The sequence below is a fragment of the Protopterus annectens genome, chromosome 11.part0 (genome assembly GCF_019279795.1).
Source record: "Protopterus annectens isolate FY-2018-M chromosome 11.part0, PAN1.0, whole genome shotgun sequence".
NCBI classification, from domain to species: domain Eukaryota; kingdom Metazoa; phylum Chordata; order Ceratodontiformes; family Protopteridae; genus Protopterus; species Protopterus annectens.
The window spans coordinates 1,035,989,428-1,036,008,078 of record NC_056745.1 but is presented as its reverse complement, the minus strand read 5'-3'; the positions used below and the strand labels follow the sequence as shown (position 1 = coordinate 1,036,008,078).

The 18,651-nt window shown below is 43.2% G+C and overlaps 1 protein-coding gene across 3 annotated transcripts in view; it reads right to left on the bottom strand.

The window, feature by feature from the left end:
- GRAMD4 (GRAM domain containing 4) overlaps window positions 1-18,651 on the bottom strand; it is a 2,037,033-nt gene that overhangs the window by 192,267 nt on the left and 1,826,115 nt on the right. For all 3 annotated transcript variants that reach the window (XM_044088380.1, XM_044088381.1, XM_044088383.1), the window contains one exon: window positions 7,169-7,265. In XM_044088380.1, coding sequence (XP_043944315.1) covers window positions 7,169-7,265 — 97 coding nt within the window. The remainder of the gene's footprint in view (window positions 1-7,168; window positions 7,266-18,651) is intronic.

Genomic DNA, 18,651 nt, shown 5'->3' with positions numbered 1-18,651 from the left:
GTTGTTAATAAATTGCAGTTTATAGCCCCCACTGTACAATCCTTAGGAACCACAGGTCCTGGGTTATGCTTTTTCAGTTTTGTAGAAAGACAGGCAGGCTCCTACCCAGTCTGGTGGATGAGGCAAACGTTGATGGTGAGTTAGGGTTCGGGTGGGGGACAGCAAAGGCAAGTAATGTCTAATCCCTTTAGAAGTCATGGCCCTGGTGGTTTCCAATCCTCTTTTGGTTTTGCTTGCCATTATTTTCTAAGCTTGCCCTTTTCCCCTTTACCATTCATATTCTTGTCCTGTGTGAAGTAAAATGGTCAATATTTAGACTGGCAATTTCTGCAGAACTTGGCTGCCATGTACTGAAAAAAGTTGGATGACTGATTGTATAATTTTGACCTTCTCCAGTCTTTCCAAGATACCATCAGCAGGGGAAGCAAAGAGGAGGTCCATATCCAGAGGAGCATCATGAAGCTCAGTCTTCACATGGTCTGGGAGGAGCTCCGTCAAGTCAAGTCAAGCCAGTCTTCAAAATCATAGACTCCCTAGCTACTGCCCTACAAGATGGATCTCCAGCATCATATCCACATTTTTGAGTGCCTGGCAACTTGGGCAGACAGGTCACACAACTCAAATATCTCTTTCATAAGATCCACTTGCAAAATCCTCTCAAAATCCAGTCTCCCTTAATTCTCATCTTTCCCGCACTGTTTGTTGCTAGGCAATCATGACAAGTCTAAGGCATTGAAAGGACAGGGTAGCAGAAATCCATACTTTTTCCTGCAAATCTGTTAAAGATTGAGGATCTCTTGCTGGAATCCAAGAACACCAGAGTTGGATCATCTGGAGAATCCCTGCATAAAAACTTACAGGAATCTTTGACACTAAAACCTGTCAGGTTTCCTGTGAGTGATTGGGGGGGGGGGCAGAGGATAGTACAGTTGTGTACACTTACCATAAATGTAGATGATGGAGTGTATTCACTGTTGCAGTCATTACATTTGGGTAATCTGCTGGCAGGTTGCCCTCAGTCGGCCAGATTAACAAAGTCTTGGGTCCTGCGTTGGTTGCTGTCCCTTCTTCCATGACGTCAGGTCATCAGGGGTATAAAACATGCAGCTGACACCATTACATCAGTTTTTCTTGCCCCAGATGTCAGGTGCCCACCTAATGGGGAGCAAATAAGCATAACAAATACAAAGGTATACCTCCAACAAAAAGCAAATACACCAAAAAGGCTTTTAAGCATAATAAAGGAAAGTAGAGGTATAACCAGAAGAAATTAGGGGGCAGGAGGGAGGGTAACCAGGACTGCAGTCTGCAGAGGGGGTAGGAATGTGTACCCCCCTGCTTATGTACCACATAACCGTGGTGTTGTCTGTCTTTACCAATAGTTGTCCTGGAAGAATGTAGTCCTTGAAGGCTGTCAGTGCAATCTGTAAAGCTAACATTTCTTTTTGATTGATATGTAGGTGCATTTGACTTGGGTTCCATTTGTCCTGAATGCACTTCCCTGCCAGGTGAGCCCTCCCCCATGCATAGTCTGATGCATCTGTTAGGGTTTGGACAGCAGGGGGTAGTGTGAATGGTAGTTCCTTGTTTTGGTGGCAGGCCTCTGCCCACCAGAGGAACACTAGGCACAGGCAAGGTATAATAGGAATCATTGTTTCCAGGCTGTGAGAATGTTGACTCCATAGGCTTTTTAGATACCACTGTAGTTTCCTCATATGCAGTCTTGCATATGGAATTAGAAGAATGCAGGAGGCCATGAACCCCAAGGCTTGCAGTATTTGTCTTGCAGATAGCAGGGTTTTTTGTGGCCACTTGTTTGAAATAGGTTACCAAATGAATTTGCTTTTCTGGCGTAAGGTAAGCCATCTGCGAAGTTGTATTCAAGCTTGCTCCCAGGAATGTAATTTGTTGACAGGGTACCAGTTGTGATTTCTTTTCGTTTATGGTGTACCCCAGACAAGTTAGAACCCTTTTTACAAATGCCAGATGATTTAAAAGTATGTCCTTGCTTTCTGCCTGAATTAGACAATCATCCAGGTATGGGTATATTTGAATACTTCTTTGCCTGCAAAATGCAATAACTGGAGCCAGGCACTTTGTGAATACCCTGGGTGCAGTAGACAAGCCAAAGGGCAGTGCAGAGAACTGATAATGCGTGCAGCCTGCTTTGAAGCGTAGGTATCTTCTGCAAGATTCCCTGATTGGGATGTGCAGGTATGCTTCTTTTAAATCTAGTGTTGCCATGGCAGACTTGAAGATGTTAAGATTGGCACTGGGTGTGACGAGGATGGACAGGATTAGGAATAAGTATATTAGAGGGTCAGCCCAGGTTGGAAGGTTTGGAGACAAAGCCAGAGAGGCAAGATTACGTTGGTTTGGACATGTGCTGAGGAGGGATGCAGAGTATATATTGGTAAAAAGATGCTAAGGATGAGGCTGCCAGGTAACAGGAAAAGAGGAAGGCCTAAGATAAGGTTTATGGATGTGGTGAGAGAGGACATGCAGGTGGTTGGTGTGACAGAGCAAGATGTAGAGACAGGAAGAAATGGAAACAGTTGATCTGCAGTGGCGACCCCTAACGGGAGCAGCCGAAAGAAGAAGAAGTTGCCAACCAGGCATCTTTGCCTAGCATAGGAAGTAAATGTTGAAGAGTCAGCATCTTGAATTTTGGAATCTCCAGAAAGGTGTTTAGAGTAGACAGGTCCAGGACTGGACACCATGATTTGTCTTTAATGGGTACCAGAAAAAGTCTGGAGTAGAAACCTTGTCCCTTTTCCTCTTCTGGTACCAGTTGAATAGCCCCATGCTTAAGAGGGAAAGTACTTGTTTTTGAGCCTCTGCTCACTGATTTGGAGGCAGGTCTGGCCACCCATTTGGTGTTGGCAACATGTGGAAATGAAATCTGTATCCCTGGGAAACTATATTTAAAACCCATTTGTCCTGGGTTATGAGTTCCCAGTTCTTTGCATGAAGAGCAATCTTTCCCCCCAAAGGGGCAGTCAAAAGATAAGTGCTTGGGAATTTTAAAAGGAAGTAATTGAAACTGTTTACCATAGGGGGGTGTTTTGTTATTTCCAGATTTGGAAGTGGAGGCCCCCCACTGCTTTGTTCTGAGTCGCCTGGGACTGAAACCTGGGGTTTTTGCTGTGTCTGGGTTTGGCTTGAGAAGACCTGGAAGGGACTGGAAAGGACCAATGCTTAGTAGGCCAGTGCCTACTAAATCTAGGAGGTTGCACTTGTAAAAAATCTTTAACAGTTTGCATAGATTTAGCTTTATCTTCCATCTTTTTAAGAACTTCTTCAGCCTTGTTGCCAAACGGGCAGTCCTGATTTAAAGAAGCATCCAACAATTTAGCTTTAACATGATCAGGCAAAGATTGCTCCTTAAGCCAAGCATGCCTTCTAAGCACAGACCCAGTAACAGCAGCCCTGCAAGAGGCCTCTAAAGAATCATAACCACACTGCAAAGTATGTTTTCCAAGTTGTTCAGCAGAATGCATTAAGTCCTGTAAATCTTTATTTTCCACACAGTCAGGAATCAACATCGTTTTATGTTTAAGCAATCCAATAATATGTTGCTGATATTTTAACATATGAAATTGGCAGTTTAAAGCTCTGACTGCCAAGGTTACAGAAGTATAAACCTTTTTACCCCATCTACTCAGCGCCCTGGAGTCTCTATCAGAAGGGGTAAGATTTTAGCAGTAGAAGCCTTAATGCCCTTGGGCCCCTGAGAAATAGTCTCTGGATCTGCAACAGGATTTTTGAAAAGGAACTTGTGGGACTCAGGAACCCTGTAGTATTTGTCAGGTTTACTAGGAGCAGGAGGCAGGGTCCAAACTGGATTCCGAGAAAACATCATTAACAATGTCTAGTACAGGAGGTATAGCCAAAGGCCTATGCTGAGGTAGAAGAAGGAAATCCCTAAGCCTCTTTTTTGAATCAGAAAATTCCTGGCTTTCCCAGTGAAAATGCTCCCTTGAAGTATGTAAAGTTTCCTCAAAAGAAAAATCCTCAGGACGGGAAGAAGAGGGAATGGAATCCTCTGCATCAGAATCCTCATAAGTAGGTATGGACAAATCCAGGTCATCAGAAGAGTCAGAAGAAACAGAATCCTGATAAGAAGATTCATAATCAAGCCCTAGGCCTCTTTTTGGGGGGGGGTGGTGGTGACTACCCCTGATTAGAGTTATTAGATCTTCAGCCATTTTTATCATTTGTTTTTTAGGCATAGGGGCCTGAGCATGTGGCCTGGGAGTCATTTTTTTAGACATGGACCGAGATTTAGGCCTTAATAATGAAGGAGGTGTTATTTTAATATGCAAGTCGACCCATCCAAGGTAGAGACATCAGCGGGTTCCATAGTTGAAGTATCTCTCGGCATACCGGACTCCGAATGGGTCTCAGTAGAGGCCTGCGAATCAGAAGTAGTGGGCATCAGGGGCTGCGAAAGTGCCTCACTGAGTACCAGCGAACAACTTAGGAGAAGTGACGTCGGCAGTTTTGGACCTCGGCGGCCTGTCGCTGTCTTTATGTTTGCGATTTTTCAGAATCCCTGTAGTCGGATGGCTAACCGACAATATTTCTGGATAATTAAACTGAGAACTGAAATATTTAGAAGCAAAAATATACAGACGACGGATAGTGTGCTGATTAAATAAGCCACAAAACCGACAGCAAGATACATCGTGGTCAGGGCCTAGGCAAGGACTACAGTACGAATGATAATCTTTATGAGGTATTTGCTTTCCACAAGTAATGCAATTATTAACTTTTACTGACATCGGTAAGGAGCAAGAAAAGGTTTCCCCAACGGGGTACTTAGCTTTAAGTTGAAGACTTCGGTTCTGAAACTCGAAAATGAAAATTTCAGGAGTCAGCAGACCGGCACTTGCGAACTGCTTTTGCTTTGGGCACTGCACGGCAAGAAAGACTGATGTAATGGCGTCGGCTGCATGTTTTATATCCCTGACGTCATGGAAGAAGGGACAGCAACTGATGCAGGACCAAAGACTTTGTTAATCAGGCCGACTGAGGGCAACCTGCCAGCAGATTACTCAAAGGTAATGACTGCAACAGTAAAACACGAAGAACATCTGGCCCCACTGATGCATTAATAAATGGATTCTCCAGGACATCCAATACTGGAGGAGCAGCAAGTAACCAAACTTGGGCTGGTCTATAAAAGCTCTGCACCTTTGCTTGGCCTCTGAGCACTCTCAAAGGACTTCCTCCTACATCTTAAAAGTGAGTTGCCAAAGGAGAAATCCACTGGTTGAGAGGCAAAAGGATGAGATATCCTTAGTGTCTGATTTACAGCGAGCAACAAAAGGAAATTGAGCCACATAAGCCAGTTTATCTACTTTGAATCTGTGGTGTCTGAATTCTCCAAATAAGGTTCCATCCTTTTCATCTTAGAAGGGGGTCCAGGCACCTCAGGTACTTCTGCAGTCAGCTGCTTGGACAGCAGGAAGGACAAAGTCTGCAGTCTGCTGCAACTGTTGCTGGAAAGAAGGCTGGGAAGTGGATGAGGCAGAGACATTGCTCAACCTAGGCTGATGTTAGTTGATGGGTACTGGTTTGGTCTTTGGTGTTTTAGGTCTCATGGATTTGGAAAAAAGAGGAAAAAAAAAAACACTTTGGAGGAATCAGATCACAGGAAGATGACCAAGACCTCCAATCGGTCTCTAGAAACCTCCTTATGAATGAAAACCAAAGGGACTTGGCCCTTACTCTTTGTAACAAGTGATCCTTCAGTGCCAAGACTCCCTCATCTACAGCAGAGATGTCAGTGTCTTCAGTCTTCCATCCAGGAGGGCAGCCAACTGTGCATTGACCTGCACAGTGGTTGTTCCACAGGGTGTGGCCAACACAAACTCCAAAGACAGGTACTGTGAATGTGCTACCCTGTGACTACAGCTGCTGCATCCAAACTGCCTTCTACCTTCCAATGTCTCTCACAATGATGTATCAGCATACTTCTTCTGTAAATGTAGGCTCATGGAGACCCTTGGACAATGCCATAGGGAGCAGAACCAGATGTGTACCTGATTATGAGTTGCAACCCCCCAGAGATTTTTCTCTTCTCCTGATTGTCTCTGGAGAGAGGTTGGTACAATGCAGGTAACCGTCCGTGTGGTGCTCTGGGCTGAGGCAAAGGAGATGACAACAGTGAAAATCTTTGACAGAATCCGTTTCCCACAGTCAATACCAACACATCTATTAACGTTTACAAGAGTATCGAAATCAGAAACAGTATCAGACATGAGACGAAATAAAACAGCACTCAAAAAGACAAGAAAGTTCTCCTATGGAGTACTTACATTTTCTCTGGCAGCAGGCCAGCTGACAATTCTGTAATTTAACGCAGGTAGAAAACAATGTGCCAAGAAAGGTCTGAGGATTGTATCTGCAGATATTCCTCATATAACACTGATGTCCTCAAGGGGCAGTGGGAGATAGTTGGACAAAGCCACAGGATCTGGAAGTTGGACTGGCCATCCAGCTATCTGCAGACAGGATATCCCACAAGTAGTGATTGTAACAATGAATATTATGATGAGTATTACAATCTTGTTAGCATATATGTGCAACACAAAATTTGTTTCTGGATCTCATTTGTCATCTTTATGTATTAAATTGTTTGCTTTCAACTTCCCATGGAGCTCTGCATGGCAGCCTTACGCACATCTGATCATCCATTATTTCAGAGTTGGAAGGTAAGGGCCAGTGTTTGGGGAGAATCATCACTTTCATGCTCTCTCCCTAATGAAGCATCTTTGTATAATGTAGCTAACCAAAAGCTTGAGGTTTCATACCACCCACAGGCCCTGTCTTGTTTAGCGTGCTGTACAAATGCTAGCAGATACTACAGTCACATATGCAACACTTCCCATAACCATTTCCCCTAGTCAAGTAGAGCAGTTTAGCAGAAAATTAATCCATGCCGGCTTGCAAAAAACTTCCAAAGCATAACACTTTGTCTCAAACCTACACCAACAAAAGTAAAAAAAAAAAAAAAAAAAAAAAAAGATACATTGCCTGTGGTAGCAGAGATCAGTGCCAATCTTCATTGTTTAAACCTGCTGACTTAATAGCACTAAAAAAGGAATATTAAAGAATGAGAACGATCAGCCATCTATTATAACAACTGCTTTCATAATCTTACTTTTCAGTAACATAAAGGATTCCATTCCTTATGTAATCTGTACTGGGCATCTTTTTATCTCTGTTTATAAGACAGCATCGCCAACCATTTTCACATCCTATAAAAGAAAAACAAGTTTTGTAATAACTTCAAAGCATTCCCATACAAAGTCAGATGTGTATATCAGATTTAAAAAGATAAAACTGTACAACATGATTATAGGCATTTCAGCACAGTATTCTGGACCTGAGCACACATTAAGGAGTGAAAATGAAAAAAAAAAAACAGAATATCAGTGCATCATCAGGTCAAACAAAATAGTTCTCTGGGCTATCAGATATGTTAGCTCAGTTTTGGCAATTGACTAAAACCAGCCTTTGGATCCACCTATTGTCAATGTTTGCATCTACATTGCTGCTACAATCAAAACAAGTCTGAGTTATAATGGGCAAGTCCACAGAAACAAAGCACATACCGTACTTATAAGAACACTGTTCAAATAGTGACATTTTGGAATATGAAAATAAAAGGTTACAAAAGCCATTTTAAATTAGACTTTTTTTTAAAAGCAGAGTCAATGGTGAAAGTGAATTGTATCATGCAATCTTTTTAATTATAGGAAACATGCTGTACAACTGAAATTCTAAATGGCTTTTGAGCCTGATGAAAAAAGTAGATTACAGTGTTCATTCATAAAGAAAAGGATTGGTTTAACTGACAATAATTAACCTTTTCAAGGAGGGAAACAAAATGTCTGATAAGCTAAATTAGTCATCAGTCTTAGTACATGTGCCTGGCTTTGTTGTGTAAACACATACAGCCCTGACCATACCTTTCAACTGTCCCTGACTTTGACTCAAATTTTACTCAGCACTTTAAATCCCTCCTAAAATATGTGGCTTTTGGAGAAAAAGTGGTGAATTATTCTTAATAAACAACATTTGGAGTTATAGACCTTTTACTTCAGAAAATGTACATTCATTCATATTTTCATATTCTATCGATGTCTCAAGCTAACAGTACTAATATTTTAAATGTGTCCTTAAGTGTCCCTGATTACTTCTTAATTTGTCCCATATTCTGTTGAGATTTGACCCTGATTCATTGAGTGCTACGGCCCTGACCTCAATCCGCAAGTCCACAGTTTGAATAGTAGCTTGAGTGGTGAAGAGTCAAGTAGGGGAGGATGCAAGTGAGCAGCTGATGCTGACTTGCCAAGTCTGAAGGGACAGAGGGGTGGATTCCAGTTAATTAATCACCATCATGCAAGTAAAGGCAAGCACATCATCAAAAAGGCTAGGACTAGAGATGTGGGCTTGCCAAGCCAGGCAGGTGGTAGAATTTATTAGCATGTGGGTTCAGCTTGCCCATATGTGGGGAGTACACAGAACCCTACTGTGACATGAGTGTTCAATGTCACAGAAAGAGTTAGAGCCTTACTTAAAAATGCCCTAATTTGTGGTAAATGCACAAACCACTCCTGCAGCTGCTTGCATGACTGCCCCTTTAGCCAACCCTCACTCTCACAATGGGGACACCCCAGTGGTGATGGATCAAGTGGACAGAAGGCTGACCAGAAATAAGCTTGGCAGCTGGGGAGTACACAGAACCCTACTGTGACATGAGTGTTCAATGTCACAGAAAGAGTTAGAGCCTTACTTAAAAATGCCCTAATTTGTGGTAAATGCACAAACCACTCCTGCAGCTGCTTGCATGACTGCCCCTTTAGCCAACCCTCACTCTCACAATGGGGACACCCCAGTGGTGATGGATCAAGTGGACAGAAGGCTGACCAGAAATAAGCTTGGCAGCTGGCTAGCATAGAGGCAAAAAATATAGAAAAAAAAAAGTTATCAGTATCAATACATAATTACAGATATGCCTCTCCCTACAAAGCAAGGTATAACAAATCATTCATAACCAATGTTTTCATATTATGTCTAATTTGGTATAATTATTTAAACTGTATTTTTGTATTACGTTTGAATGCTGTAAAAAGTACAGTTTTGTACCTACCATAAATGTAGATGTTCGAGGATCTACATTGCTGCAGTCATGACCTGTGGGTAGTCCGCTGTCCTCGGTCGGCCCGAATACCAAAGGGCTAGGCTGGCGTCGGTCATTGTCGCCTAGAGCTGACGTCAGTACGCAGTAGTACTTAAACCCATGACCGACGCCATATCCTCAGTCTTTCTTGCCCCAGATGTCAGAAGGCCTAAAAGGAAAGGCCAAAGCCAAAAATAGGAAAAGCCCAACAACCCCCAGTGTGTAAGTAAAGAATATCTCCAAACGAAACCCAGCAACCCCAACCTATAGAGGGGAAGGAGGGAGGGAAAATTGGACTGCAGCAATGTAGATCCTCAAACATCTACATTTATGGTAGGTACAAAACTGTACTATGTTCTTCGTCTCACATTGCTGCAGTCATGACCTGTGGGTAGAATCCCAAAGCAAAGGAAAAGGGAGGCTGGCAAATTACAAAGAATTAGGGGCTGCTAACATGCCCTGTAAAACTGCAGTGGCAAACCCAGCCCTGGACTTGGAATAGAGAGGGAGATGGTAATGCTTAGTGAAAGTGTGTACAGAACTCCAAGTAGCTGCTTCCAAAATATCCTTAGTAGCTACACCCCTCAAAAAAGCAGTAGAAGTGGCAGTAGCCCTACTAGAATAAGGCCTGATCCCAGCAGGGACATCCTTCCCATGATGAGAATAACAAAAGGCAATACAATGAGCAATCCACTTTGAAATAGTCTGCTTAGAAACAGCTTTCCTCTGTGAACTCAAAGCAAAAGAAACAAATAACTGTTGAGTCTGTCTGAACTCCTTAGTTCTGTTCAAGTAGTAACGTAACTGCCTATGGATATCCAAAGAATGCAAGACTTTTTCCCCCCTATTTTGGGGTTCAGCATAAAAAGTAGGCAAATGAATAGACTGATTCAAGGCCACACTAGAAATCACTTTAGGCATAAAAGTAGGGTTAGTCCGCAAAGAAACTCTATCCTTATGGAATATCAAAAAAGGTTCAACTGCCATGAGAGCCTGCAATTCAGATACCCTCCTGGCAGAAGTAATGGCCAACAAAAAAGCAGTCTTCCAAGACAAAAACTTCAGTTCAGACGTAGCTGCAGGTTCAAAAGGAGGTAAAGTAAGTTTCTCCAAAACAAAATTGAGATCCCAGGAAGGAGTAGGAGCTCCACGTGGGGGTCTTATATTCTTTGCCCCTCTAAGAAATTGTTTGAACAAAGGATGGGAAAATAAAGGAGGGTCACAATCATAGTGAGCAGAAATGGCTGCAGCATGAACCTTCACAGAAGAGAATGACAAACCCTTGTCCAGTAATTCAGTAAGGTACTGTAGTGCAAAACTCAAATTAGGCACTGAAACATCAAAACCCTTTGCAGTGCTCCAAAGAAAAAATCTCTTCCATTTATCAGCATAAACTTTTCTAGTGCTAGGCCGCCTAGCTTCCAGAATGACATCTAAAACCTGTTGAGGAAGCTGAGACCCCACCGGCTCCATCACAGAATACGCCAGGCTGTCAGATGGAGGGACTGCACCTGAACATTGAAAAAATGATTGTTTGACTGGGACAACAAATGAGGCATCTGTGGCAGAGGCCAAGGAGGCTCCTGGATTAAACTCCTCAGCAGAGGATACCAATGTTGACGTGGCCAGTCTGGTGCTATTAGAATCATGCAAGGCTTGTCCCGTCTGACTTTCAAGAGTACCTTGGGGAGAAGAGGCAGAGGAGGAAAAGCATAAACGTGAAGGTTGTTCCAACTGAAAGACAGAGCATCCACTTTCCAAGCATCTGGGTGGAACATCTTTGTGCAAAATTTTGGAAGTTGAAAATTCAGTGGGGAAGCGAATAGATCTATGTCTGGAGTTCCCCAAGCCACAGTCAATTGTTTGAAAATCTGAGGATCCAGTTTCCACTTGTGGGGATCCACCATTTGTCTGCTGAAAATATCTGCTAGGGAGTTCTGTGCTACTGGCAGAAACCTTGCTTGAAGATTGATTCGCAAACCCAGAGCAGTCTCCCATAAAATCATTGCTTGTCTGCAAAGAGGGTAGGAATGGGTTCCCCCCTGCTTGTTGATGTACCACATGACTGTTGTGTTGTCTGTTTGTATCAACACCTGTCCTGGCTGAAGGAGTTCCTTGAATGCTATCAAAGCAAATTGAACTGCTAACATCTCCTTCATGTTGATATGCAAATGTAGTAGTTTGGGAGGCCACATGTCTTGTATCCATTTTCCATTGAAGTGTGCTCCCCAAGCTAAGTCAGATGCATCCGTCGTTAGGATCTGACTCGCCTCTGGTCTGGACACAGAGAGTCCCTTGTTTAGGTGACATTCCTGAGCCCACCAAAGTAATTCTTTCTGGATGCAAGGTATAATCCGAATGACAGTGTCCAAACTGTGGCAGTGTTGAGCCCACACACTTTTGAGATACCATTGTAGCTTCCTCATATGCAGTTTGGCATTGGGAAGTACTAGAATGCAAGATGCCATGAACCCCAAGGCTTGGAGGACTGTCCTTGCAGTCAGCCTGGACATTACTGATAACTGCTGGAAGTAGAGAGGAAGAGTTCTTTGTTTGTCCGGGGTCAGAAATGCCATCTGAGAGGCTGTATTCAGTCTCACACCCAGAAAGCACATGTCCTGAGAGGGCACTAGACTGGACTTTATTTCGTTCACAGTATACCCTAGGCACCTTAAAACTGTCATTACATAGTGGAGATGCTGTAGTAATTTGTCTTTGTTTTGAGCAAGAATCAGGCAATCATCCAAATAAGGATAAATTTGTATTCCTCCCTGTCTGAAGAAAGCAATCACAGGAGCCAGAACTTTTGTGAACACCCTGGGCGCAGTAGATAAGCCAAAGGGCAATGCAGAGAATTGATAATGTGAAGTACCAGCCCGAAATCTCAGGAATCGCCTGCAGCTGGGCTTGATAGGGATGTGAAGATAGGCCTCTGAGATCCAGGGTAACCATCCAATGATCTTTGCCTATCATAGGCAGAAGTTGTTGTAATGTTAACATCTTGAACTTTGGAATTTCTAGGTAGGTGTTGAGAATGGACAAATCCAGAATTGGCCTCCAAGTGTTTCCTTTCTTTGGCACCAGGAATAGACGGGAATAAAATCCTAGGCCTACTTCTGAAGGAGGGACCACCTGAATTGCCTCCATCTGCAAAAGTAAAGAAATCTGCTTCTGAGCCTCCAGCCTTTGCTGAGGAGGCACATCCGGCATGCCTTTGAAAGGAGGAAAAGTGTGAAAATAAAACTTGTAACCTCGATTTATTATATCCAACACCCATTTGTCTTGGGTGATCAAATTCCAGTTTTCTTTGAAAAGTCCCAACTTTCCTCCCAGTAAGGGAGGGTCTGGCAGCGGAAGATACAGGTCATTGGGTCTGCTTACGAAAGGGCTGACCCCTGCCCTCACCAGAAGACTGTGCAGGAGAACTCCAAGTCCTAGGTCTGAAGGAACCCTGAGCATGAGCCCTGCCTCTACCACGTCTAGACCTGCCCTTAGGCTGATAATCCGAAGAAGGATAAGACCATCCCCTAGCAGGCCAATTCCTACTAAACTTAGGGGGCTGCACCTGCAAAAAATCCTTGACCGTCTGCATAGACTTAGCCTTATCTTCCATCTTTTCAAAACTGATTCCACAGGAGGACCAAAAAGAACTTCAGATTGAAGAGGAGCATCCAAAATTCGAGCCTTTACATGTTCTGACAAAATTTGATCCTTAAGCCAGGCATGTCTACGAATAACTGAACCTGTAGCAGCCACCCTAGAAGAAGCCTGAAGAGCATCAAAACCACACTGCAAAGAATGCTTGCCAACTTGATCTGATGCATGAACCAACTCCTGGAGCTCCTTACACTCTATACCCTCAGATAAAGCATCCACCTTAGATTTCAATTGGCCTAATAAAAAGTTCTGATACTTCAGCATATGAAATTGGCAATTCAAAGCCCTCATAGCTAACGTAGAGGAGGTGTACACTTTTTTCCCCCACCTGTCTAACGCCCTAGAATCTTTATCCAAAGGGACTGGATTTTTAGCCACAGAAGCCCTGACACCCTTAGGGCCTTGAATAATGGTTTCCGGATCAGCCCTAGGACTCTTATACAATTACTTATGTGCTTCTGGAACTCTGTAATACCTGTCAGGCTTAACAGGGGCCGGAGGCAGAGAATCAGGATTAAGGGAAGATTCAGAAAACACATCCTGAACAACATCTAAGACAGGAGGAATAGCCAAGGGCCTATGTTGTGGCAGAAACAAAAATTCCCTAAGCCTTTTCCGAGAATCTGAAAAATCTTGACCTTCCCACTTGAAATGCTCCCAAAGTTTCAGAAAAGGAAAAATCTTCTGGAGGAGAACCAGAAGGACAGGAGTCCTCTGCATCCGAATCAGAACAGGAAGGAAAATCCTGAATTTCTTCAGCTGAGGAATCAGAGTAGTCCGAGGAATGATCCATTCCCTCTAAATCTGCCTCCACCCTAGGCCTTTTCTCTGGGGGGGGCATAGAACCCCTGATCAAAGTAATCAAGTCCTCCGCCATTTTCAACATATGTTTTTTAGGAACAGGGGCTGGAGAGCTAGAAGAATGACCAGGTCCAAATAGACCAGGTTTGGCCTTAGCATGGCCTTTAGCCACTGAAGTAGAAGGCCTAATAACCTTTTGTAAGGATGGAACTACTGAAACCTGAGAAGCACCCTCGGCCTGTCCTAACTCCTGAGAGGCCAACTCCTGTAAAAGTAAAGGTTCCCCCTGGGATTCAGCCGAACCCTCGGCAGGATCCATAGATTCAACCGGAGGCTCCGAAGAACCGGCGTCCGCAACGGACGACTCATCCGGTTTAGATCTCAAAGATTTATCCTTACGCTTCTTAGCGGTAGCGGGCGGAGGATCCGACGGCATGTTATAGTTACACCGCTTACCGAAAACAAGCCTGGCACAGTCTAACCTTCGCTTAATGGTGCGCTTATTAAATCTAGCACAAAAGCGACACCCGACTACGTCGTGCTCAGGCCCTAAGCAAGGAATACAGAGAGAATGATAATCCCTATGAGGTATCTGTTTCCCACAAGAAATGCAATTATTAACTTTTTCTGACATCCGGATAACTGAGGCAAGAAAAAACAAAAATTTCCCCAACGGGGTACTTAGCCCAACTTGGTCTTCGGTCTGAAACTCGGTAAATGAAAATTTCAGAACGCCGAACGGCACTCGCAAACACTGCTTCTGCTTCGGACCACGCGGCAAGAAAGACTGAGGATATGGCGTCGGACATGCGCTTAAGTACTACTGCGTACTGACGTCAGCTCTAGGCGACAATGACCGACGCCAGCCTACCCCTTTGGTATTCGGGCCGACCGAGGACAGCGGACTACCCACAGGTCATGACTGCAGCAATGTGAGACGAAGAACATCTATTGTTCTTAAAATGTTTTGTAATACTTTGGAGCTTTTCTCCACGGGCCTCTGCTGAAAATGTGCTCCCATCCAGTCGGACTTTCCCAGTAAACAAATGTCAATAAATAAAAAAAAATCAAAATATTGCAGTGTAAATTACTGAAAGTAAGGCTATAGTTAATAGCCTATAGACTGTCAAAACTAATATCTATCTATAGGAATGACCATAGTGTACTGCCAAGATTATTACTCAAAAGTGTTCAACTCTACCTGTCCTTTCTGTTCACTAAGTAAATTAAAAGTAATGGTAGAAATGATGTGCAAGTCCATAAACATAAAAATACTGGAACACTGGTATAATGTGATATTTCCCCTTAGACAGGTTTTACAGTTACTCCAGTTTTTGGACTAGCAGAAGCCACTCTGCCTGTACAGCCCATTCCTACATCTTTTCAACAACTAATCGTACACAAGCAAACTACCACTCTTTAGATACCACACTTTTAACTGGTTTAGCCTACAAAAATATCACCCAAACATCTCTCTCTCTCTCTGGAAACAATCTGACTCTTATGGTTAAAACCTACTAAAATCTTAAATCCTGCCATCCTTACAACCTGGTGTAATTAGAGCTAACTTCCTAGACTAATGTCAGGAAATGCACACACTACCAAACTCATCCAGCAGCCACAGCCCTATAAAGCCATATTCGTCATTTTTTACTATTATTACCCACTACCAGATCCATTCCAGATTCTGACCATTAAACACTGGGCTTAGAGACAGGTGATACAAACTAAGACAGTGATTACAATGGCATTAATCCAAAAGTAGCTCTTAGCACTTCTATTAACTTGTTAAAACCATAGACTGCACCCTTTGAAATAGGGGTGTCCGAAAGCAACTAAATGCCCCTGGCTATCCACAGACATTAAAATAATGTATTAAGCAGTGAGATCAGGCATGGCTGTAGAGGAAGGCTGATCTTTTTTTTTTTTACTTCAACTTGGCTTTACTGGGCTGAATGCTTCAGTAAAGACTTTAAACAAACGTGACCGTAAAATGTCATTAGCATTCAGAAGCCATGAAGCTAAACACTGGTATGTCTTTAAGGAGTCATTTGCATACATTCCATAAGTCTCCACTATAGGAGGTTTAAGGTACTGTACAGTGAAGATTCTAGCTTTGCTGGATCTTTCTTTTAGTGTTTTCTGCTTAAGGAATACAAATGGAAATATTGTGACAACTGCTAAGTTCTCAATTAAGTAAATCGTCTCCCCTGTACTACTCACTGACATTGTGGCATTGCTACCTGGGACTTATTTGTTACCTTTTATGAAGGAATGTTTGTACTGAGTGCTTCATATGGCTCTCCCATTATCTTTGAGCTACTTAGCTTCTACTGTCTTGAGGATTATATTAATCACTAAGTATATCTATTTTATTGTCATAACTATCAGGAGAGGCCTTAGGTCAACTTGTACCCTAGGCAAAAGGGCTCCACGGCGCCCCCCCCCGCCATACCATCCTGGTCTGCCTACACCAAATAAATACTAGAACAGTGCCCCTACTACAGCAGCGCCCTAGGTGGCTGCCTAGTTGGCCTATTCCTAAGGCCGGCTATGATAACTATTACTCAAAACAAACTTAATGTAATAACTTGCTGTAGGGTAAGAACGCAGGTTATCAGTGCCAAAATGTCAAGTTTATTGTTCTATGTAAATTTGTCAGCAAATGCCACATGTTTGAAATCCTGTCCGTTATGTTGCTGCCTTTTGATCTGGGCTGTGTCTGAAAATGGTCCTTACACCAGCCTACCAACCTGGTTAACAAAGATTTATGTATATAAATACAAACTGTGTGTGTGTGTGCATGTGTGTGTGTATGTATGTATGTATGTGTGTGTGTGTGTGTGTGTGTGTATATATATATATATATATATATATATATATATATATATATATGAAATAACTACATAAATAAACTCTTGAAGGACTCAAGTTAGTCTAGAAGCTAAAGTAACTGTAAAACCTATGTCACCCCAATAAAATGCACCATATTACCACTGTGCTTCATGGAAATTAAGGTGATAGAAGTAATTCAACTTTTCATTTCTGAGATCAAGTAGACATAGCAATATTTACAGTTAACAGCAGTGGCGTATCCAGGAATCGGCAAAAAAGGCGGGGGGGGGGGTCTGATTAGTCAACTACTGGGGTTGGAGTGACAACGTGGGACACTGGTTTTTTGGGGGGTGTAAAGATCACTTGAAGATGGTCTGACATCCATGTGTGAAAAGATAGCAATACATATTCAGTTGACAAATAGACAGATAAATGTATGGATGACCTCTAACACAATGTTCATGCTGACAGTTAACACTAAAAGGTATCTTTTGCTACCCAATATAACTGTAGTACAGTAAACAAATGTAGCAGACAGGTGGGGTAGTTGTAGATAGGCTGTAATTTACCTTCTTTTACACTCAGTCAGAGGCAATCAGACACACTGAAGTAACTGCAGGTGTTCACAGAACTGAGGAGTTTACTCATAAGTTACTCTGTAGCTGGGATGTGTGCATGTTCATAGGTTCATACTAGGCTATCTGCCCTAGGGCATTTATAAGCCTAGCCAGAATGTGTTTGGCTTTTGCCACCCATTTTAAATTTATTTTGCTATGCCCTTTTTCGAGTTTAGTATACTGTGCCTCTGTCTAACAGTGACACAGAAGTGATACCCGTAAACCTACGATCTCCCATCCACTCATCAAGATTCCTCTTGAAGAGAGTCAATGAGGGACTCTGCCTAACCTGGACTGGGATTTTATTCCAGAGTGAAGGGAGCCTCTGGGTTATGAATCTGTCCCTCCAGCATGTCCTATTTATTTCAGTGCTGAGGTTCAAGTCTCTCGAGCCCGTAGCTCGATGGGATTTGGATTTTCTGAGGTGCAGTATGTCCATTAATTCCGGGTTGGACATGGCTTTATACGTCAGGCACAGATCGCCTCTGAACAGGCGGTATGCCACTGAGTAGAGCTGGAGTTTCTTTAACCGGGCAGCATATGGCATCTGTTTGAGCCCTGTGATCCTCTTGGTGAGGTACTTTTGGGGTCTTTCCAGTTGCTGCAGGTGTCTGGTAAGGTACATCCCAAAAGGGGCATTGTACTCAATTATGGGCCTGATGAGGGATGAGTAAAGAGGCACAATGACCTCCCTGATCTAGATGTGAATCCCTTCATGATTAGGTGGGCTATATAAAATGTTTTTCTAACCACTTTGGCTACGTGGTTGTCAAATGAGAGATTGCTATCAACTTGGGTCCCCAGGTCCCTAATTACTTCTTCTGTACTTAATGGATTACCACCTATGTGGTAATTTGTGGGCACTTTGTTTTTGCCAAAGGGGATGACTATACACTTTTTGGCATTTAGCTTGAGGCCATGGCTCTGGCACCAGTTGTCTGTTTCTATGAGGCCTTTCTGGAGGATGCTTGTGTCGGCTGGAGAGTCGATTATGGCGCCCAGTTTGCAGTCATCTGCGAACTTGTTCAGCCACAGTCCTTCCGTGTTGGCCTGTACCTCCGAGAAATATATACCGAACAAGAGAGGTCCCAGGACTGAGCCTTGTGGGACACCACTTGTAACTGGTTTGGAGTCTGACATGGCTCCAGCAATTCTATCCATGTGGGTTCTGTCCTTGAGCCAGTTTGCAATCCATCTAGTGACATAGGGGTTTATATTTAAGCTGGTGAGCTTATCTATAATGCCTGAGTGGGGTATTGTATCGAAGGCTTTTGCGAGGTCCAGGTAGGCTGTGTGGACCACCTTCCCCTCGTCAATGGCCTTGGTGACTGTTTCAAAGAAATCAACCAGGTTTAAGAGGCAGGATCTGCCCTTAAAGCTGAACTGGGTAGGATCCAGTGTCTGTAGGTCCCCAATATCTTTATTTATGAGGTCCATGATGATCCTTTCCATAGCTTTGCAGACCAAGCTAGTCAGGCTTATGGGGCGATAGTTTCCAGGATCCGTTGAGGCACCACCTTTATGGAGAGGGACCACTGTTGCTGCACG